The sequence below is a fragment of the Aythya marila genome (genome assembly GCF_965140915.1).
Source record: "Aythya marila genome assembly, chromosome: 1".
Lineage (NCBI taxonomy): Eukaryota > Metazoa > Chordata > Aves > Anseriformes > Anatidae > Aythya > Aythya marila.
Genome location: NC_139042.1, coordinates 181,284,173 through 181,308,290, shown reverse-complemented (window position 1 = coordinate 181,308,290; position 24,118 = coordinate 181,284,173). Strand labels below are relative to the sequence as shown.

Genomic DNA, 24,118 nt, shown 5'->3' with positions numbered 1-24,118 from the left:
ACTATATTTGGGAAGACTGGTGGACCCATATAGATCCAAAGAAGTTAGATGACTAGGCCATAAATTTTACTGGCTACAAAAATATTTATTCCATTAAACGTTACCAATCACACCATGATTCTCTTTGAATACCTGTGATTTTATGGCACCGTGTGTGTTTTAAGCATGACCCTAACTAACCTGCAAATTCCCAAAACAGTGAAAGCCACCTTACATATTGCACTGCAGTTTACGAGAATGTAAAAGCGAAGAAATACCTACAGTACGAGTGACATTTTGGTTTAAAGGAATTTCCCCAAAATTACACTTGTACACTGTCATAGGTTCAAAGACTGTATTAAATACTCCACGCGAGCATCTGCCTCCTCACCAAGACTAGTCTTTTTCTTTTCTATTCTCTTTCATTAGGTGAAAGACCAAATTCATTTCAGACTCGGGCAAGGTCTGCACTGAGCTTGAAGTGCAGTTTTGCTTATGGATATATATATATATATATATATATACACGAAACATTGTTCCTCATCTGTTTTTCAAGCGGCTTCATGTGAACGTTGTAATGGAGGAGACATTATTATCTCTGATGATAAAGCAACATAACTGCAGATCTGAAACATGAATTATTGTACACAAGGGCAGGAGGGAGCGGGGTGCATGCTCATCACGGTGCATGTGGCCACTGCTCAGCCTTCCCCTCAGAACTGCCAAGCCATTGGTGACAGCGCCTGCACACACAGGGGCAATGGGACTGACTGCTGCTACATCACACGAGCTGGCTTTTTAGAAGTGTATAAATGATGACAGAAACAAGAGAAAGCTTTTATTATTTTTTTATTTCCTTCAGATTTAAAAACACTTCATAACCACGGACGCGGAAGGACATCACAGCCTGCCCTACCGTATCACCCAACAACCCTACAAAACCGCTGAAACACGGATCAACACGCTACACTCCCCCACCCTTATAACCGCGAGGTCAGCCCCCTCCCCTCCCCTCCCGCTGCCGCAGCTCCCCCCTTCCCCTCAGAGGCCACACGAGGGCCCCTCCGCCCCGCCTCGCCTCGCCTCGCGCGGGAAGGCGGCGCGGCCACGTGACACCCCCCCTCCCGCCTCTCTCCCGCCTTCCCCAGGCGACGCCGGCCGGGCGCGTGCCGCGCGAGGCAGCCTCGCGCCGCGGCCGCCATTTCGCGCGCGTGTGTGTGTGTGTGTGTGTGTGTGTGTGTGTGTGTGGTGAGGGGGCGCCGCCATTTCGTGACGGGGCGCCGCCATGTCGCGGGGCTCCGCCGCGTCGTGGGGCGCTCGCGTGGCGGCGGGGTGCGACGAGGACTGCGACAGCGACGACGACTGCTGGGATATCGGCGTCCCGCGGGATGAGGCGCAGGTGGGGCGAGGCCTCGCCACTGTCGGAGCCCTCGTCCAGCCGGGGCTGGGTGGCGGCTGAGGGGAGAGGGCTTGAGACCCACCCCCCGTCTCTGTTGTGGGTCTTTTTTTAGAAGCAATGGTGGAATATCCTTGGTCTAGGCATATAAAACCTGGTTTTTGAAGGATTGGCTTCTTATGTGAAATCTTTACATTTCTCATAAAGGATTTCTGCATTTATTGATGGCAGACCTATTACTCTTCCCATGTGAGAATGAATCTGAGAAAGACCTGAGGCCTAGAAAGCTGCTTTACGTTTTAAATCTCAGAATGTTTCATCCTCATATGAAGACGTAAGAGATTTATGGCATCTGATAATCGTGAGGCATTTGATAGTGCGAGGCAAAGGGAGGACCTGCATGGCTTTTTCTCGTGGCTGGAGCTAGAAAATGGAAGTAAGGTTAAAATTAGCAGTACTCTGCTAAAGGTTACAGTCAATTTTTCACTGGCCTTGATCTTTAAATCAAGGTTCCTACCCAAAGATATGCGTCATTTGGAAGTTGATGGTTGAGTATAAATAAGTCCAAATTAATTTATTGGCTGTTTCTTATCATTGACTGTCTATACATTAATTAGTTACTAAGAACTCTGCAAAAAATGTGGGAAAGACTACAATACCCTGGAGGAAATAGTATAATTCTGAGTCTTCGTGATACAACTTCCAAATTTACCACAAAATATGACTTCTGACTATACCCTCTTCTGTCAGCAAAGAAGCTAGTGAATATTCCTTGATTCATTGGTGTATGTAATCACTTATAGTTGGGATGATGCCAGCAGCAATCTGCATCTGCAGCTTTAATATAGAACAAATTTGTGATGCTTCTGTGAAAGGAACGTGAGTCAGGCAACGGCTTGAATCGTAAACCAGTCCTTTGGTCAAATCAGTTTTTAGCCAACTCATTTATGACACAGCAATTATAAGTCTTTTGCCATCACAGGAGTAGGAGGGAATAACAACATTAACCCTTCCAGCGATGAAATGCGGGGCTATGCCACACAGCTAGTCACTGGATTACGCTGCCCCACGTTGCAATTTTTGTTTCTAATTATATTCGTTTTATTTTTTTAACGCTTCACAGCATGTGAAATGTGCAAAAAAGGTAAAGAAATGTGTTGCAATATTGTTTTAGCAGCAGAATATGAAAAGGAGTCTTAACTGAAAGAACACACCACTAAGAAAATCTGCAAACACTGTAGGAGGATAGCACATCCATTGAGAAGGAAGATAGTTGCATTTTCAGAGAATGGAACCTTTCTGAGAAGGTCATCTTAAAATTTTTTTTTTTTACAGCTTTTTTTTTTACCTGCCCAAGCAGGTCCACAGAGGTGGAAGGTGGAAGAAGTAAAGTCTTAACAATGCCTTTCTCTTCCTCCACTTCTCTTTGTTGTCCTTACAGAGATCATTAGTGCTTTTATACTGAAATCAAGCTGTAGTTGCTAGCTTGAAACAGTTACCATGTTTTTAACTTTAGTTTTCTTTGTCTGTCTATCAGTTGGATCAAATGTTGGAGTTAGACAAGAAGGATGCATTCAAGAATGCTCTGGTTCATGGTGATGTGTCCTTGATAGAAGAACTCTTAAACTCAGGTAATTAAAGTTATTTATGAAGTTGAATACATTTGCTTGAACTTGGAAAGAATTCTAAAGCTTTGAAGTTTCTTGTTTCAAAGTAACATCTTGGGTCAATATAAGAATACGTGAATATGTCCAATATGGGATAAAAACTCTTGATATAAAGATGAAATTGCTTTTTTTCAGTGTCTCAGCATGATGTATTTCTGCAAGCTCCTTCTAATTGATATTTATTTTGTCAGTCAAAACTCAAGGAAACTGAGAAAGCTGTCATGTGGGAGCAATTACATAAGGTGTTTGTTTTCAGATGTATCTCTAACCTGAAAATATCTACCACAAACACTGAATTTGAGGTTGTTTAAATTGAGAGTGAGAGTTGAGTGGGTATTCTTTATTTTGTTGTTCTACTTTGGAGGTTGGGGAGAAGGAAGGACATCGGCTTTTTGTGTGTGTGTGTGTGCTCCCCCTGTGTGAAAATTCCATGTTTTTCTTGACCACAGCACTGTTAAATTTGTGGCATGTGCCATTTGTAATACCTTAATTTTCACAAGTGCCATGTTTAATAGTACAATATCTGGTACGTGCCAAGTGTCATGGCAACATCAGCTGGAGAAAGATTTTGTGATTCCAAAAGGTCTAATAGGGTTTATGTGGCATTTGTCACTAAAAAGTAGCTTGTCCTGACACTAAAAGCTTTTCTCCATGATCTGTTACTCAGTATTTCTCTGTAATGTGTTTCTGCTATTCAGTGTTCGGAGGATTGGACTTACTGAAGCATCCAGAGCAATCAGAAGCTGCATAGTTGATGTGACCTGCCTAGTGATGATTATCAGGAAGTTTTGCTTCAACAAGCAAGCAGAACAAGTAGCCATGAGCTTGTTCTCTGAGAAAATGTGTCTTGTGGCTGGAAGAAAGTATTTTTTTCAGCTAGCAATGGGTTTTTCTGAGTTTTAAATTGGTGACATTACTTGCCCTTCAAAGAGAAGACTTTCTCACCCCAGCAAGGAATAATTTTATTTTAAATCAGTATTAACTCAAAACCAATGCACAGGTTGAAACACGGTGTGTGAATACTGTGTGAAATGTATCTTCTGTCTTGCATTGAACGAATCTGTTCTCATGTTGAGTTTTTAGTAATACCTGTGCATTGGATTGCTTAGTTGTTCTGTTACAGTTAGCCATTCTAAACTGCTTATTCAGCAAAACAGTAATAGCTCAGATCAAATCTTTTTGTGTTGATGCTTGCCACGTAATGAGCTGTTCTAGCCATTTGGAAGGTGAAAATTCCTGTAGTCTGGCATCTTCTCTAAAATGCACAAGGCAGTGAGTGTCATGAGAGTGTCTATAAATTTCCTAAGATAATGATTAATTTTTAACACATCGATTATAGCCTCTGCAGAGCAGTGGAACGTAATGCCTCTCTGACGAAAGGCATTGTCCTTCAGAGGATTACTGCTTAGTCAGATGAAATCTTTGCCTCCAAAGTTGCCTTTAGTTTCTGTTCAGTAGAGCTTGCAGAAGGCGTGCTACCAGCTCTCCACCAAGCTCCAGGTTTGTGTTGGAAATGGATTTCCTAGCAACAGTTATGGACGTTCCCTCAGGTAGAACAAGAACATGCTGTCTCCTGGCTTGCGTTGCAATTGCTCCAAGAATCCGTGCTGCTGAGGCAATTTCACAGAGCTCCTTTAGGAAATGGACAAGTCTTCTCTAATCTCTACTATAAAATACTAACATACTAAGAACAGTTTCCTGAAGTGTGTGTCACAAAGTATTGCAAGCAAGTAGAAGGTGCGGAGGTGACTCTAACTGGCATTTTGGTCTGCTCTGGGAGCAAAATACTTACTACTGTATAATCTGTATGTTTTCCTCAAATGGGACTAAAAGTTAAGGCCTAGTGACAGTTCAGGCAGATCAGAGATACAAACACAGGCACTCCTTTCTTGTTCTCAGCAGTCTGTCTTTGCATGTTTGTCGGAGCTCATCTGGTCTTGTGCAGGTGGTTCAGACAACTGAAATAACAGTAAACTATGTATGGGAGGGTGGGGAATGAGTAATTTTTCAGCCATTTAGGACTTTGAACTGAGAACCATAGGTGGGCCAGCATTGGAGACAGCAGCAGTGCTATTTAACTTAGCTTTAAGGTGTTGTGGAACCACAGCAGTCACTGTTGACAGACTTAAATCAATACTTCTATTAGAAAAGAAGTCTTCCAGTATCAATCATTTTAGAAGTTGCCCCTCAAATAAATTGAGACTGAATGTGAATGGATTTTAAAAGTAGAAGCGGTTCTTAAAGTAAGAGTCTTTCAGCACCTTACATTTTTTTGTATCATCCCTGGAATTACTTATCGTGAAAAGGTATATGCAGAATTTGATTATAGTTCTTCCTTGTTAAACTTTCTGAGTTTGAGGTTGCATTTTTCTCTCTAAAAATAGCCTTCCTACCACTGCTGTTACTAGCCACAGTCAACAAAATACCTGAATGAGGTACCAGAGAAGCTGCACTAAGGTGTGCGAGTGAGTGTGTGATCACTAGCAAAGATCAAACCAGACTAGCCAGTGAGTGAAGTGGGAGGCAGGGGGGTGCACGTGTGGGCTGTGGAGCCCTCTGTTCGGACAGAGAGGGGAGCAGGGTGAGGCCATCGATGCTGTGTTGTGAGCGCTCTGTGTGTCTGTGGGGCTGGTGGTGTCTGTGGTGTCTGTGTTTGCCTGCTGGGAATACACACACAGCCTTGGTACTGGTTGGACCTGGGATCATGGAGCTGCAGCAGGCTGGCTGATCTGGCCTCATTTTTCCCTAAATCTTTTTTTTTTTTCCTGGGTTTCATTGTTGCCTTATCAGACTTTGTAAGGGCGTTTTTAATACCAAACGAGCACTTGAAAACAGCTCATGCAATGAGTTTGAGTAGTAACTAGCGGGAGATGCTCGGTCAACAGCTCCTATAACCATGCAGCCAAGCAGCCAGGTAAGTGTTGATGCTATTTTAGTTGTCCTTTCTCTATCTTCCCCTGAGGGTAACAATTTGCGTTGTGACTTCCACAGTGCAGAAATGCTTCACGGCACTCACTAGAAAGACAGCAGCAGACCACGTGTGACAGGCTGCAATGCAACTTTGACATTTCAAAGTTGCCTTGCAAAAGAAGACCATTCTACCTTTAAAACTTAGGAAAAGCACCAGCATTCTGGCCGATACTGTCCACTATATATGTAAAGAAAGCAGCAAGGAAAGCACATTATCAAGTGTTCCAGTAAATCTGAATGCATGCCTAGTAGGTCTTTTGCCATTATTATTCAAATATGTATTAAAAAGCTCTGGATGGGAGCTGTAGTCACTTGGACTGCTTTTCCTCTGAAGAGAGACAGTGACTTTGTAATGCTGAGAGTGCCAGCTTTCTCATCCTCCTTCCCTAGCGGTGTTAGTTCAGTGGGCTGTGGGATATCAAACTTTCTAGATACTTGAAGTGACTTGTCTACAAGGAAGTTCATATACAGCTGCTGAGGGACTGGCAGTCCTCACCCACAGTTACTGGGTCGCCTTGTGGAACTTGGCTGTGGGCCTCAGCGAAGCGTTTTGTAAACGGCAAACAGGAATGCTGTGGCATTAAGGATTGCAGCTAGTATGTATGCATTACTGAAAGGATTTGATCATAGCTTCTGTGGCTTGCAGGTGTTAGAATGCTTCAAAACCCGGCATTTGTTGAATGCTTCCTCTTTATTGATTACAACTCCTGATCCTGAACAGTTGAAGAATCAATTGCAGAGCGGTGACTTTCTACTCAGCTTTAATGGCTTCATGTTGCTACAGTGAGCAGATCTTTGACAAGCTGTCTAGGCAGAGAAGGTAGATACACATTCTGCATGAAAAGGTTTGTGTGTAGCTTGACTGTCACAAATTTCTTAGGACAGTGTTTTCCACAACTTCCTCTTGTAAAGAAATACATTTAGTAATCCACAATCACTGTTGGACTAACATGGAATCAACTGATGGCAACCAACTGCTATAGAGGAAATAATACGTGATGGATGAGTAAAGGGATGTTTTCTCTTACTGCAAAAATCTATAAAGATTTTTATTTGAAAGTTGTCACGTGAGTTGCTGGGTCTGGTACTCCATGTTTGGTGAATTTGGAAGGGCCGTCTGGCCAGTTTATTATTAGCCACAGGAGAGGCTGTGACTATTATACAGGCTAACAAAGCTGGTGGTGGTGACTGAATCTTGCATTATTTTATCTTAGAATTATAGAATGGTTTGGGTTGGAAGAGATCGTAAATTATATTTCTTTGGAGATAATATTTTCATAGTACTGAACACAAAACTAGTATCTGCAGCTTAGCTGCATTGGAAGGTAGCTAGTAAAAGGAGCCATGAAGCCAGAAAACCCTAGTCAGTATGGTCTTAATAGTATGACAGACACATTGCTTCCACAGCAGCCCATTTGGCTTGGTAAGAATAAAAATTTGGGGGTTTAGTTTGAGAAAAGCTGTAGCACTAAAGTGGAGAGAACAGATTATGTTCACTTCTCTGAAATTAATTTGCAGGGTTTTTTTTATTATTATTATTTAAATGCTTTTCTGTTGTGCTTACCTACTTGGATTGAGTACTGGGCTTCCTTGGGGTCAGTTCTAAAAGTTGTTTTCTTATATTCCAGAGAAGGATGTATTTAAAAAACAGCAATGGTATAAGAGGCTTTCCTTTCCCGAGGACTAAGTGGAAACTGTGTAACCTTCATGCTAATACATATTTGAATAAGATTTTATAAAATCTTTTTTATAAAAGATTCATTGATGTAATTTAAAGATTTTAGTATCTTAAATTTTGACAGGTGTAAGCATAGAATCTAGCTTTCAGTTTGGATGGACTCCCCTGATGTGTGCTGCCAGTGTGGCTGATTTTGCAGTGGTGCGTCTCCTTCTGGACAGAGGTGCCAATGCATGCTTTGAAATAGGTAAGATGTGAATAAAAATAGTGGCCAGTGCCTCTCCGTGCCAGACATTGTCCTACCTTTATTCTCTTTCTATGTAGAGAGAAAAAAATCAAATGATCACAATGGAACTGGGATATAGTCTAGATTTTTAAAGCAAAAGTAGTATTTCTGAAGTTATATATATATATATATATATATTCTTGGGTCTCATCTGGATTCAGCTGATGGATATCCTTATTCTGTCTCTCTCTTTCCTTCGCATTCTGTCTTCCATAACACCTCCTGATCCCCAGGTACATTTTTTAAAATAGTGTTTGAAAATACCTGTTTAAGAATCCTAGGGTGAAGTTGTAGAGTTAAAACTTCCTTTGTTTGATCCTGTTATGAATGCAGAAAACAGCTAGAATCCTGAATTTTGGGTGGTACCCACTGCTTTTAAATTCATGATAACGATGTTGTTTCATCCCTTCTAAATCTAACAGAAGTGCTTTTTTCCTATAAAATGTTACTCCTTTGTTCAGCTTTCCAGCTGGTTATGTGCAGTAGATTCATCTTTAAGGCCATAGATGACGCTTCTCCCACTGCAGTTGTTTGCTTTCTGCTCTCCAGTCACTCATTGTTAGCCTTCAAACGTGCCAGCTGACCTGCTCATGTGATCGCACTGTATCTCGTTTCAGACCAAAGTAATAAATAAGCACTAGGTTTTAGGTTAATGATGGGTTTTGATTTTTATATTTTAAATGACTACACCCTAACAATCAGAAGAGTAGGTCATATGTCAGGTCTGCAAGATGGTGACAAAGAGTAATTTCCTTCCTCTGGCATTAACTGAAGAAATAATGTGTTTGCAGGAGTAGCTGTCCAGTTAATGGGAAACTACTGTTGACTTCTCTAAAACTAGAGCAAAAGTTTTATATTAAGTGAAAATTACTCTTCAATGTGTTGCCAAATCTGGGTTTTTGGCAAGAGTTTAATGGAACTTATCAATACTACTAGTTCCTCTCTCAGTTTTTATAGCTCATTAATAATTCTCTCCTGCTTCAACTGTAGTGTTTTCCTTCTGCTTCGTTATGTTGGAAAACTTAGCCAAGCTCTAGAAAAGACATTGCAATACAGAAGAAACTGATGAAACGTGTTACTATGAAGTACATAAAAACGGTGCTCTTATTTTCCAGTAGACTGCCAGTATTTGTAGTAGAAGTAGTAGACTGCAGTGCAAGTGGTACAAATCAGGATTCTAAAATTTTCTTGAACTTCTTAGGAGCTGATCAGTCTGAGATAAGAGTAGATTGCCTGCACCAAGGACAGTTAAGCCTTCAAATTACTGTCCTTAGCCAGTGTCAGAGGACTTTCATGTGGCTGCTACAGTTCATGCGTGTTCCATGTTTATGGTTGTAGAGAGCTGTAGATTGGACAGAAACTTCTGTGGGCAGCATTTTCAGCCATCCAGTTAACCAACATGCATGGCATTTTTTCACCGTGTGACCAGTTGTGTTTGCCCAAAGTGGCACCTTGCTGGGATCAGGTTTCTCAGCTTGTTTCCTTGCTGGTTTGTATAGTGAAATAGTAGCTAGGGCACAGCTGAGCATTGTCCAGCCAGGAGCAGTCTTGCAAGCGATTGATTCAGGTCAAGCCAAATGTGTTCAGTACAGCTATGCCATCCCTAAGTGGCACTAAATGTCATCAGTCCTGGTTGTTCTGTATGAGCTGGCAACCACTCGAGTGATCCCATACTAGTAATGTTATAACCTTATAATCCTAACAACAGCTCTACTGTTAATCACCGTTTGTCACGTTTCAGTTATTCTTTGTAAGCTACTTGCTTAATTTTACCCTAATAGTGGAATGAACCTCGGTGGTGACGAAGAATGAGGTGCTAATGGTAGCATTTGCTGTGTGGTGGCATCAGAATGTAGCATCTTGAAGGAGTAAATACACTGTCTCTTCTGTGTGTGTTTTTTTTCAGCTAGCCTGACCACAGACTAATCTTTTACCAGTCTCTTACTATTTTTTTTCTGTGCAGAAGAGAAACCTGAGTGTTCTAAGGTGTTTCTTCTTCTCTTGCTTATGTATGACCTGTAGGTAGGCCAGCAGAAATCAACTTCCCACCCTTTATCACTGTTTTAACTAAGGAATATAAATATAACTACAGTTTCTTCTTAAATGTAATTCCCAGATTAATGATGTTTATTGCTATCTTTTGTTCAAAGTCCAGCCAGCTTTCAGTTCATGTTATTATTGATGACCAGTTTAAATGTTTAGAGCAAGAATCTGTTAGTGAATGAAATTATTTACTGGAAAGCTAATTACTTACCATTAAGGAGTTTAAGTGACTCTATGAAACTTATTTTTTCATTTAATACACCGATCTATGTGTTTTACAACTTCTGTATGAGAAGGTTGAAAGTTGCAGGTTGGTCTATAAAAACCTAGGTGAATTTAAACATAAACCTAAGGTCTTAAGTTGGAGAAGTCAAAGACAAGAAGTTGGGAGAAGCAAAGAAAGTGGAGCAGATTGGGGTGAAGTATATAAACTTCTCAAGTTTAAATGCAAAAATTATCTGATCTCTTTTGAAGAATAAAGGTACTAGTGCATACACGGTCCTAAGATTTCTATAAGAAAGGTAGAAAATATGTTGTAACGCTTCAAGGATTGGTCTGAAGTATGTACAGTTAAAATTATACTTGTTAAATTGCTGAAGGCATGTTTGAGCTTGTATGTAAGTTTGTGCAGTAAGCGAAGTGGGCAGTTGTTCAAATGATAGTCTTCTAAGCCAAAGAGCTTGCTAAGGTCCTTGAGGTGTGATGTTTTCCAAATACCTGTAGGAGAAAAATAAGAAAGATCTCCCCTGTTCTGTGGGCAAACAGCAGTGGTGTGCAGTTCTGATCCATGAGTAAAGGTGGCACGTAACACCCAGCTGCCTCTGGAGCTGGAGCAAAGAAATACACTGGTTCCTCATGATGATTTTTTTACGTATTGTGGATGTGGATTTAAGGAACATACCTCCTTTTGCCATCTTCTTCCTGCCAGTACTGCACAATAGTAGTCTAGGTTTGTAAACTGGTTTCCTTTTCCTTCATCCCTTTAATAAAGCCTTGTTACTTGAACTTTCTTTTGTATGGACCCCTGTTCTCCCTACAATTGATGTTGCTATGTGTTTTTTAAAAAATAGTTGCATGTACTTTTTTTCTGTTGCAGTTAACTTCAGTAAGATGTTACTTCATTTGGCTGTGTTTTGGGGAGAGGTAGGGAGGAACAGGGATTGAATCTCCTGGTGTGGACCAAGGTTTTAGAAACAGATACCTAAATTTAAGCTCCTGCAGGTTTTTTTTTCACTACCTAAGCAAGCATCCTCACCTTCAGTAGTGGTAAATGCTCTACTAGCATCATTCACTCCTGTCTTTGTCTTCTCGTTTTAGATGCCTTTATCTTACCTGACAAGTCTAGTGACTTTTAGTGGAAGAAAAACAAGTTTCTTACCTTTTGTTTTAAATCTTAGTTTATCAGCACCTGATAAACAAATCTAGCAAATGTAAAGGCTTTTAAAGGAACTTTTGGACTAGCATAGTATTGGTGTATGCAATTTTCTAACTGTAAGTTTCCAAATAGATAAGTACACAGTGCTGATGGCAGCGTGTGCTGCTCATGCTTCAGAGGAAAACATCTTGAAGACTGTGGAACTACTGCTGTCAAGGAATGTCGACCCTAACCTTACTTGCAGGTACAAAAAAAAGTCTGTGAACACTGTATTATGTAATATTACTGTAGAGACATTTTTAGGCTTAGTTGTTACCACTTAAGATGTCTACTTCATTAGCTTTTTGTAACTTTGCTGCTCTCTGTATGTACAGAAAGATTAGTGTGCAAGTGTTTTTTTCTTCTAGCATAGTCATTCACCTGACTAAGCATGTGATCAAATTTAAATGTGTGTGTGTGTGTTGTGTTTTTTGGTGGTTTTGTTTGTTCTTAATTTTGTTGTGCTTTATTTAAAGATAATTATTTTAATCCCTTTGGTTGACAATAGTGTAAGCACAGGAAATATACCCTATGATTTGGGAGAGGCATATTTCTTATTCTGTGTAAGGATGTGGGTTAACCCATCAGTTAATCGATTAATTCTTTATTTAAATTCAGGCTTTGCTTTTGAGCTTTTTGCGATTATCTAGCTATATTCCTTACAGAGATTCCTGTGGAAAAAGTAAACTTCTCTGTAAATAAAAGTTATTCTAATGCAAGCATGTTTTAATCTCCTTTTAAAAAAAGCAGATGACAGTTTGTTTCTCAAATTACCATGTCCTGTCTCAGCAGTCTGAAGCAACGCATTGCGAGCTGTCTGTACTTGCATAGTCTGCTGCAGTGATTTGTTTTAAATCATGAAGAAGGAAATTCTGGGCTGATCCATTACGAAGTATCCTCCCTCTGCTGGAAAAAAAAAAAAGCTTTTTGTTTAGTTCAAACTGAAACTGCTTGTTTTTCACTTGACTGAACTTACTTTTTTACACCACAGCTTTTTCACCTCTTTACCACATTACCTAAAATATGTGGACTGTGTAGTGATACAAAAAGAACAGAATTGGAGGCTTGTGGGTTCTTATTAAAATAGTTCAATTAATTTGCTGGGCCTGACCCTCACTGTAATCATAGTACTGATAGATAGGGAACAATAATAATAATTTATTTATAAAGTTGTGCTGAAGTGGCACTGATCTACAGCACTAAAATTAAGTGCCCCATTCATTCTTTATAAGCTAAAAATTGCTCATGAAAGAAAACTGCAAATTCTGAAATAATTACAACTTGTTGCCCTCGGATAGCTGGGTATTAAAATAAATGTCTTGCCTGAAAAAATAGGGGGAAATCTTTCCATTATACAGCTTTGCCCTGGATGTTTGAAAACAAGCTAAAGCTGGAAGTTTACACTTAAAAAGGCCTTTGGCTGAACTTTGAAGAAAAAAAGACTGGCTTCTGACACAAGAGTTGGGAATTTCAAGGGCAAAACCTTATTTATAAACTCAGTGTGTGTTTTGCATAGTTGATCTTACTTATTTACTATCTCTCTTTGTTCCCTAAGACCTTGTGCTAACATGCGAGTTAATTCTTGAGTAGTACCAGATCCCGTGTCCAGTTGTGGTAGTTCTTGCTTTCTCAAACGAAAAGGTAACTGACAATCCAAAATGTAGCATTTCAACCAAACAAAAGTAGAAGTTAGATGACAAGAGCTGGATTTTTTCTTTTTCAAAAATCTCCCTGCTGCCTTTTTTTCCCTTCCCAGTATTTGACTTCCATGCATACTGCTCCATTATTAGAATTGCTAATGGCAGTTTAGCTGCTGCTTTGTGGGGGCTTCTTCCAGTGTGTTCAGAAACACTGGGATGAAACCCATCAGAATTCTGTGAAGATCATGAAACTCAACAAATCCTCTGCATGGCACTCAAGTCCTGCTTCGCCTGTTCTTTTAGATCAAGCAGAGTGTTCCGTAAGAGGACATCTGAACTGTCAGTGAGTAGAGATTATCATGAGTCTTCACTATGTGATCAGTGCACTGCACGTTAAGAACTAAACTTTGCATTATTTGGTTATCTCAGTACTTAAAAAACAGTGATTTTAGGAGTCTTCCCTTGCATCCACCAGCAACTGAAATGTATGTGAATTCACAGCTGAAAATCTAACTGTGGTGTAAGACAGAGTTTGATACTTGTTCTTTGTTGATCTGGCAGTGAAGCCATATGGATTGTTCTTTGATTTCACATCATTTGGAGGTGATAAACAGGAATTCGAACATTTTTTTTGACTAATTCATGAAGTGTGCATGACGAGGCAGAAGAGTACTAAAAATAACCTGTTATTTGAAATGCAGTCTAAGAAAGAAGACAAGTTTAAGAGTGGATAGGTAAATGGTTTCTTTGCAATAGAATAGAATACTAAGGAGAAAGTATTAAGCAGAGTAACTTCTGTTATTTTTGCTGAATTAAAATCAGGAAGTAAAACTGGTTTTATAGCCACCAGTATTTATTGAGAAGGCAGTGTATGAAAGCAGAAGTGCCAACTGCAGAGTTTTGAAAGACAAACAAGGTATTGGATAGGTGAAATGAGAAAGCATTGTAAGACCTGCTCTTGTGTAGTCTTTGCAGAGCTACTGTACTCGGAGTGCTTCATCTAAGTGAATGCTAGCTTGAGAAATTAAATGTTTTTATCTTGTACGATTTACCTCCCCCTTGCTCTCAAATGTAAATGATATACTTAAGCCTTTTGTAAGGCCTGGAAATATTTAAGCAGACTCTTTGTTATTTGTTTGGTTTTGTTTTTTAAAAACTTATTTTTACCTGCAGTGCTTTCTAAAAGGTACACTGGTTTTATTAATATTAACCTGTGACTTCATTTTAGACAGAAGTAAAAGAGTATCACCAACTGACAACTAAATTACAGAACAATTCCTAGGATTGTATTTCATAGGTTGTTTAGTAGACTTGGATTTTAATGATGATACCCTCCAAATTCTTGTTTATTTAAGTACGATAAAAGAAACCTAATGGCTTTGCAGGTAAGGACAGTGTTTTGAGTTGATGTTTCATGCTAACAGATTTTTGTTGAAGGGCATACAAATAGGTGAATGACTGCAACTTCCTTTATTTTGAAATAAGCTCTTTGTTGCATGTTCTGTGGGATGTGTGTGTGGCGTTTTTTGCCTCAATCTTAAAATTTCTAGTATAGTTGAATCCTGGTCAATGACCAAGACTCTGTTTCTGTTTTAAAATGTTTATGAATTTTGTGACTGGAGAAAATCTTCAAAACAGTTGTTGTTTGCAAGTATTATAACACCAGAATCTTCTTCTGTCTTGTTATACTTGTGTTGTTGTGAAGATTAAAAATTGAGATGGAAGCGTACTGTTAAGTACAGCAATGCATGCACGTTAAAATACAGTCACCGTTCAGGTCTGGTGTTAAATTACCTACATTAACTCACTTCTGCTTACATTCGGAGTAGTTTTAAGGAGTATCAAGAAACTGTTTCACAATGGAAGTTTTAGGCTACTTTTGCTCTCAAGAAAATCGTAGAACCATTTAGTTTGGAAAAGACCTCTAAAATCATGAACTCCAACTGTAAATACAGATGATAGTGGGAGGGTAAAATTTTCACCTCAGTATTGCCCAGTTCACAAGGTAGGTCTCTCTTCAGGTTGCGTAGACAGAATAAAGCAATTGTGTAACACCTCAGTTTTAGCAAGATATTTATTGCTACTGATAAGATAGTGAGTCTGCATGGCTGCATAATAATTTTAAAGACCTTGATGTTATCGCGGTGTGATAGTTAACTACGCCAAATGACTAATAGTCCATCTCAGCAAAGGCAAATAGCTTGGGAAAAATTAATGCACTACAGTGTGGTTTATGGCCAGGGCATTTAATACTGGTTGAAAATCAGGGCATTTAGTACCGATTGAGTAAAGATCTTTGATCTTCTTCTGCAAGAAAAGGATCTTGTGATACCTCATATTAGACCTTGTTAGTTCGAGAGGGTGTCTCATTCTAGCACTATGAACTCACAAAGACATTTTATTATGTTGGTCAAACATCAGTACAAAGGGACTAAATATTAAAAAAAAAAAAAAAAAAAAAAAAAAAAACAGATGGAAAAAATTACTCTTAATAAAAGTACTGTGTTCATCTGGGCTACGGCCATGTGTGTCTTCCCTCCTTTTATTGAAGTTAGGAAAAAGTCAAAAGTGCAGTAAATGCGTGAGTTAAAAGCCATTCTTCTAACCTTAAGTGTTGAAGCTTGTTCATCACCCTTTTTCGTAGTAGAGGGGAGTCTAGACACAGAAATGGACGATTTGGATGACTGTACTATTTTCAGCTAGTATTGAATGCACAGTGGTACCACCAGGCTTGGTACTGTTAATCAGAGGCAGAGATACAAGATACTCTGGGACAGTACCAATGTTAGACACTGTTTGCAACAGGCTTTGTGAGAAGAACAATATATCCTCATGTCTCAGGATGTCCCCTGAGCAGCCTTTCTGTAGAACAGAAACAAAACCTGCACTGCGATCCATTAGCATTATACCAGCAAGGTTCTGTCTCAAGTATGTTTGGCTTCTTCTTTTGGTAGTAGTGTTCACTGTTCATGGTTATTTGCATAGAATTGGTGGTGGTGTTTTGTTTTGTTTTGTTTTTCCACATGATAATGTGGTTTACTTGTTTTTCTCTTTTAAATCAGAATATGCTGCGTCTTCAGCTAAACCACTTTGCTTGTAAAAATGGGACAGTGTGAGGAGGTAGAAGGACAGGGCAGGATGATTGAACATGTCATAGCATTTGCAGTCCCCACTGTTACCTTTTATGCTAATCACTTTTATAATCACCTCCTTTGTAGACTTCTAGCTGTGTGAAAATTACTTTGTCTATTTTTTCATCTCCTGTGTTATGTAGAACTTACGTATCTATTTTCTATCTGTTTTACCAGAATTATGCAAATGTTGAGAAACAGAAGCATAAAAGAACGGTGGTCTAAAATGAAGTCTGAAACTAAGCCTGACATATATTCTACCCCAGCCTTCTTACTAGAACTATACGCTTAATTCTCCTAACAAGCTCTCCTTCAAGATGGTAGAATGTTCTTCTGCCACCTTGCTTTTAAGAAAAGTGTTTTTTTAAAAAAAAAAAAATTAAAAAAGTATATTGCAGCTCACAAAAGTATATTGCAGCTCACAACCTGCTAAAGTAGGTTCCAATCCTGTTTGTTGTACAGAGTTTTCCACCTCGCTCCTTAAAATCCTAGTAAGCTTGCAAAGGGACAAACAGCTTCACTTCTGTTGCTATGGGCACACTGCTACTGTTTCATTTCTCAGTTATAAGCATAATGTACATCACTGGAGTTAATAAACTGGCTCCAAAAGCTTCTGAAGATGCTTCTTGGTTTCCTGAACCAATATTCAGTTTGCACATCAACTAATTAAAATACTGCTGTCTTGTAGCTTTTCTTCTCTTTGGGGTCTCAAGAAGAAAGTATTAGAGACTAAATTGATAAGGTTGTTTACTACCTGCTATGTTTTTTTTTCCCTAATGTTAGTGATATGTCGTTTTAGGAAATAAACCTTTCTGCAGTTGTGAGACTTTAAATACAACTTATCCTTCTCAAGATTACCAAGCTGCATTACTAAATTTTGTACAAATATCTCTTTGATGGAAAGAAACCTGCGTGTGGGTGGAAGACATCTCTTCCTTTCCTCCCTCATTGAGAATCTTCTAGAAAGGTGGACTTTGTTTCGCTTGAGAGTGATTCCAACCAGAAGAATGTGTATTTGTCAGACGTGGTGAATTCTGCACGACAGGTTCAACTTACATCATGTTTGATTAATAAGTTGCTTATGTGCACTTTAAGATTTGTATCTATTTTATATTGACTAACCCTTGAGTATCATGTCCAACATGGGCAAATGCCATGTGGCAAATTGTGCAACGCCAAAGGACTTCACAGGTTCTTGCAAAACAGGTGCACAGGTACTTTTATGAGCCAGGTTGCTGAATCTAGAGTGTCTGCAAGGTTCCTCAGAACGAAGAGAGGATTCTTCAGATCACTTACTTGGATTGTTATCACTATGCTTTATGTGTATGGCTTTTTTAGATTGTAGTAAGATGTACCGTGTCTTCAACAAGAAATGATGGATGTTTTGGATCTTAAACCTTGCAGTTCTATTTGCAGGGGTTTTTTTGTTTTTGTTTTTTACAGGGTTGGGATAGCAAAGTTGTTTATTTGCTTTATTCCCTAAAGCTCGTCTCCCACCCACTTTCAGACATACATGTAAATGGGCCTTGCTTTCCAAAGAAGTGGTTTTGTCAAAGACATAGCATGGTATCCCCTCATAGATTCTGCTGCATAAATGCAGTTGCATATTTAAGCAGTGCTGTAAATGTTTCTACCCTAAAACAGGCTGTAGCTTTTCAATTTAAAACATAAATGAAACTGGAATGCCTGAAGTCAGAATTGCCTATTCATGTTGGTGGACCTTTTAAACATCACATTTATTGGGTTTTACTTAGAAAGGGAGAAGTAGTTTCTCAGTGCCTCTCATGTCATCAAGTTGTTGCCTTTTGATTTCAGATGTTATCCCTGCAGTACTGTGCGGTTGTAGCCTCTACATGTTGTACTTTGGAGAAAAGAGTGTTCTGTTGGCTCTGGACTTTTGTTCAGTATTTTTTCTTTGAAAAAGCAGAAGATAATTGCGAGGTAGTAGCGGTGTGCAAGTTTCAAAAAAAAATAAAAATACTAGAAGCAGAATAAATGAAAATGGATGGGAATGTACTGTTCTTGTAGACAGAAACACTTCAAAGGTGGTAGCATGGAAAATCTGTCACAGGCTGCCTATCACCAAATGCAAATAAGTGTGGGAAGCAGTGTCTGCATTGGGCAAGTACCTTTTGATTCTGTTGCTACAAATTACTAGGTTGTAATCAACTTCTATTTATTCTTTAAAATGATGATATTGATGTTCATAGATCTCTGTCTCTATATAGACATTGTGTGTATATATAGCATTATTTAGTTAAGTTAGAGGGACTGACTATAGAGTGTTTTTCTCTGTTTTTTTGCAGTAATCTTGATAGGATCATAGAGTGATTGAGGTCAGAAGGGACATGAGGAGCTCTTTAATCAAGCATTTTCTTTAAGCTACATCAGCTATGACATCAGGCTAGGTTACTGTTTGGCTTCTAAAACTGCTGAAGAAAGAGACCAGGAAACTTTTTTATGCAACTAGTTCCACCAGTTGACCCTATTATAAGAATCCACCCAAGATCAGAATCCACCAATGCACCCTATTTATTATAAGAAAAGTATTTCCGTACATTCAGTCAGAACTTCTACTTTTGAAAAGGTTGATGGGCTAAAATAAATTAGTTAGAGACTGGTGCAATCTCTTCTTCATTTCATTTCCAGATTTTTCTCGTATTAAATGTGCATCTTGAGGAGGTGTAGTTACATTCCGTTTTCCATATTTCCAAGTAATAGATGGCTTCTTCACATTTATATGCCTGTTTTTTCAGTAGACTTTTACCTGTGCTTGTGTAAGACAAAATACTAACCTAACAGAACCTTTTGTGAATAAGAAAAAAAAAAAAGATGAGCAAAGCCATATTTCTATCAATATTCTTGAAGTAAGCAGAAAGTCAGCGTTTTAAGGCATCTGCTTTGATATACATATGCTTTTCGGGGTCCCTCTAGTGGTCAACATTGTACTTAAGAAACTGATAAAGTTTAGGAAAGTCCCTCAAATTGCATCCTCACAACATAAAGTTTTGACAGCAAATTTTTGTCGTGGAGCTGTACGTTAAAAATATATAACACTTTCAGGAAAAAAAAAAAAAAAACAAAAAACATTGCGTTTTAAGAAACAGTTAATTGTAATCAGACATCATTAGTAAAATATTTCAGTTTATAACTTCTTAATTCATAGCAACGAGAAAATCCAACTCTCTTCCAACCCTTTTAAGTTCTGTGGTTTTATTCCATCAAAGGGTAAGTGTCAGGACTCCCAAAAAATACTTTTCTAAATGGAAACATCTGAGGAATATCTTTTTTCTTTCAGAACATTCAAACCAACTCACTGTGGTTTCATTTTACAACCATAAAAACATCTGAGTAGAAGTATAAGATCAGTAGACTGTTGTCAACACAGTTTTGGGATATAAAAAAAAAAAATGGGAAAGATAGTGTCTGTAAGTCCTTACTACTTAGTCAATTGCAAGAAATAACTTTATATATATATATATATGTATATATTTTTACATAATATACCTGTGGATGTATAGGGAGAAAAAGTGTCAACACTTCAGGGAACAGAGAACAAAAATGAGGCAAAGGACAAAAATATTTTGATATGCATTTGTTCTTACCATTTAAGAACTTATTTTAAAAAATACCATTTAAAAAAAAACAACTTAGTGTGGTGTTTCTCTGTAATTTTCTGAAGACTTCACCTGAGTATACCCAGGTAACATTTTGAATGTGAATTGTGCTTGTGCACCCTGCACTCACACTGCAGCTTTGCACACTCACAGGAGTTGTGTGACCTGTGATTCTTGGCTTATATTGTTTTCACCAGAGATAATTTTGCAAATACATACATAGTTGTTATTTTTAACTGAATAGTTAAAACGAGAAGAGTATTACAATTTACAGTTTGCCTTCCACAAAACTGCAGTAAATCTTTTTGGAACTTTCAGTTTAAATTAAACCATGTATAGAATTAATCACTTAACTGTGTTTCTCTTTAAAAAAAAAAATATATATATATTTTTTTTTTTTTTTTGAAGTAAAAAGTGAAGGTGCTACTTGCCAGGAAAGCTCATGGAGCAGATCCTCCTGAGAGTCATCATGCAGCACTTGCAGGGCAAGCAGGCGATCAGGCCCAGTCAGCATGGCTTTATGAAAGGCAGGTCATGCCTGACGAACCTGATCTCCTTCTATGACAGAGTGACGCGCTGGGTGGATGAGGGAAAGGCTGTGGATGTGGTCTACCTTGACTTCAGCAAGGCTTTTGACACCGTCTCCCACAGCATTCTCCTCAAGAAACTGGCTGCTCTTGGCTTGGACTGGCGCACGCTTCGTTGGGTTAGAAACTGGCTGGATAGCCGGGCCCAAAGAGTCGTGGTGAATGGAGCCAAGTCCAGTTGGAGGCCAGTCACTAGTGGCGTCCCCCAGGGCTCGGTGCTGGGGCCGGTCCTCTTTAATATCTTCATCGATGATCTGGACGAGGGCATCGAGTGCACCCTCAGTAAGTTCGCAGATGACACCAAGTTAGGTGCGTGTGTCGATCTGCTTGAGGGTAGGAAAGCTCTGCAGGAGGATCTGGATAGGCTGCACCGATGGGCTGAGGTCAACTGCATGAAGTTCAACAAGGCCAAGTGCCGGGTCCTGCACCTGGGGTGCAGTAACCCCAAGAAGAGCTACAGGCTGGGAGAGGAATGGTTGGAGAGCTGCCAGGCAGAGAAGGACCTGGGAGTGATGGTGGACAGTCGGCTGAATATGAGCCAGCAGTGTGCTCAGGTGGCCAAGAAGGCCAACGGCATCCTGGCTTGTATCAGGAACAGTGTGACCGGCAGGGCTAGGGAGGTGATCGTCCCCCTGTACTCAGCTCTGGTGAGGCCACACCTCGAGTACTGTGTTCAGTTTTGGGCCCCTCGCTACAAGAAGGACATCGAGGTGCTTGAGCGGGTGCAGAGAAGGGCGACGAAGCTGGGGAGGGGCCTGGAGAACAAGTCCTACGAGGAGCGGCTGAGGGAGCTGGGCTTGTTCAGCCTGGAGAAGAGGAGGCTCAGGGGCGACCTTATCGCTCTTTTTAGGTACCTCAAGGGAGGCTGTAGCGAGGTGGGGGTTGGCCTGTTCTCCCACGTGCCTGGTGACAGGACGAGGGGGAATGGGTTTAAGTTGAGCCAGGGGAGTTTTAGGCTAGATGTTAGGAAGAACTTCTTCACTGAAAGGGTTGTGAGGCATTGGAACAGGCTGCCCAGGGAAGTGGTGGAGTCACCATCCTTGGAAGTCTTCAAAAGACGTTTAGATGTAGAGCTTAGGGATATGGTTTAGTGGAGGGCTGTTAGCGTTAGGTTGGAGGTTGGACTTGATGACCTTGAGGTCTCTTCCAACCTAGAAAATTCTGTGATTCCCTCCCTCCCCAGATACATGTAGATGAAAGGAATGGGCAAATTGATAATATTCTCTGCTTTTAATAAGGTGGCAACACTGATCTACACCTGTCCTTATTCCCTGATTAAACTGCTCCATGTACTGAATGAGAGGCCCACCACTGGGTCTCTGGTAGTATCAAGAGAGATGGTCTTTAAAGAGAAAAAAAAAAAAAAGTTTCACGTAGTTAAGAACCAAATCAGAATTGGTTTAGTCACCCAAGTTCCTGTGTTTCATATCTGGGAAGGGTTAAGGATATTTTTGTTTCAATGCACCGTTTTGACTTCACTTTGTTTCATTTAGAAAATAAATGCCAACTCTTAAAATGCTCTAAAAAATGCTAACTGATCGAAGTTGCTGAATCTCTGTTCTGTTAAATTGAACCTTGTGGTAAAGTGTGAATGTGGTGTCATGGGCTTTCTTCCTCTGAATTGCTCTACACATATTCAGTCTTCACTGAATTGAGGTGCCCTCCTTGATAATGCAGTGAGCTTTTAACATCTTGATGTTCTTGTCCCCATTCCTTTCAGGAGACAAATGACTCCGTTGATGTATGCAGCTAGAAAAGGCTATTCTCGTGTTGTTGGGCTTCTTGTTGCTCATGGATCACACATAAATGCCCAAGATGAAAATGGATATTCAGTAAGTGATCTACTTCCATGTATTTTAACTAAAGTTTAAAAAACAACGTACAAACAGGAGCCCATGAGCTTGTTTCTAGTGTACCTTCCTCAAAAATGCTCACTTACACTCCTTTACCACCACCTTGAGATTGTTTTGCACCGTCTTTGTCTCCGGATTCTGCCATGTAAGAAATTACACAGGTTGTATTATTGATTGAACCTCTATTCTTACTGTGTTTTTTTTTTTTGTTTTTTTTTTTTTTCTTCATATGTAAACTTGATAAAAACAAGACTGTTCTTATGCAGGCATTAATATGGGCAGCACACCATGGACACAAAAATGTCATTTTTAAGTTGCTGGAGCTTGGAGCTGACAAAAATCTACAGACTAAGAATGAGAAGACAGCAGCAGAGCTAGCAAAAATCAATAAGCATTTAGAGGTACTTCATTTCTTTTTGAGATGCAGATTCTGTGGGTTTGGGTTTATTTTGTTGTTTGTTTACTTGTTTGAGATTGCCTCAGAATTTTTCTGTAGAAGTGTTACTTTAATAACTAAACTGTAGCAGCTAGTTGCATACATTTTGTGTTCCATCTGTGCTGACTATTTTCTGTTACATCCCAACTTAGGACAGTGCTTTGAATGCTTTTAAGGGTTTGTTTTTGTGTGTTGTTGTTTTTGTTTTTTGTTTTGTTTTGTTTTTTTTTTGAAGTTTGGGGATAATTCCCTTTTTTCTGTAGAATCCTTGCCTTTGAAATACAGATTTGACAAGGGATTATTAATGTCGGTACTGTTGATATGAGAGGTAGTAAAAGAACACGTTTCCTTCTGTATGCCCAAGTGTGTGAGAGAATGTAGATATTAAACTATTTTGCAGTGTGTAGTTTGTGGTTGAATTTGGAAGGTAAAAGGCTAAAGCTAAAAGGGGGAAAAGGGGAGTAGCGGTATGTACTGGCTGCCTTCCAAATCTGTTCCCAGGAGAGAAGACAGTCTAAAACAATATAAATTGGTCATCAGATCATTGGAAGAGCAGCAACTCATTATCAGCATAAAGAGAGCTGCTGAAAACAGCATATATTTTCCTAAAATAAATCTGCTTACCGCTGTTGCTGGATGATGCATGGTGGATCAGACAAACCAGGCTTGTGTATTTTGCTTCGAGTTGTTCTTGCCAATGACATGGGTTTTTGCAGTGTCTCTTTAAGAATGTTACTCACGTTAGTGAATTGGGATTCACTGTAATTAGATTTTTTTTTCTTGTTATTATTTCTTGCAAGACTATAGGGCTAGGCAGGAGCAGAAGTGTTAACTATGCACAAAGTTGTCAGCGTAGGCTAGCAAGATCAGTGTACGAGGCTCAGTGATCTGTCAACTCAGGTTACTGAAAGGGGCTACAAATGCTTTCTGCCTTTGATAAATGACTTGTTCAGCAGTCTGTGGCCGTATAATCTTATAACATGACTTTGACAGAAGGGAAAACAGGCTCCTCCCGTTTCAGAGGTGGGTCTTGCCTCTTGACCTGTGAAGTGCTAGCTTTCGTACAGTTACTGCAGAGTCTTGCAGATGTTACAGGATATTTAATGGTCCTGAGCTCCAGATCAGGAGTCTGCTCTTTATCCTGTTGGCATCCCCATGGGTTGTCACATAGGCTGTGTCTGCAGAAACTAGCTCTGGGAGGACACATTTTTTTTCCTTGCATATTGTACAGGCTTTGGCTGGGATGGATTTTTTCTTTATAGCAGCTCATGTGGTGCTGTCCAGATTTGTGACCCGAATGGTGGTGGTGTCGCAGCGGTGGTTTGGCTGTTGCTGAGCGGTGCTTACGCAGCGTCACTTCACGCACGTGCACCTTGGCTGTTTGTCACTCTTCCCCTGCCAGTGAGTAGGCTGGTGGGAGC

The 24,118-nt window shown here is 39.6% G+C and overlaps 1 protein-coding gene across 1 annotated transcript in view; it reads left to right on the top strand.

The window, feature by feature from the left end:
* Positions 1 to 1,264: 1,264 nt before the first annotated feature.
* Positions 1,265 to 24,118, top strand: part of ASZ1 (ankyrin repeat, SAM and basic leucine zipper domain containing 1) — a gene marked incomplete at both ends in the record, with an annotated part of 38,201 nt that continues 15,347 nt past the window's right edge. The window contains 6 exons of the mRNA XM_082752152.1: positions 1,265 to 1,378; positions 2,913 to 3,006; positions 7,815 to 7,937; positions 11,527 to 11,638; positions 22,129 to 22,240; positions 22,528 to 22,662. Of these exons, the coding sequence (XP_082608278.1) occupies positions 1,265 to 1,378; positions 2,913 to 3,006; positions 7,815 to 7,937; positions 11,527 to 11,638; positions 22,129 to 22,240; positions 22,528 to 22,662 (690 nt within the window). The remainder of the gene's footprint in view (positions 1,379 to 2,912; positions 3,007 to 7,814; positions 7,938 to 11,526; positions 11,639 to 22,128; positions 22,241 to 22,527; positions 22,663 to 24,118) is intronic.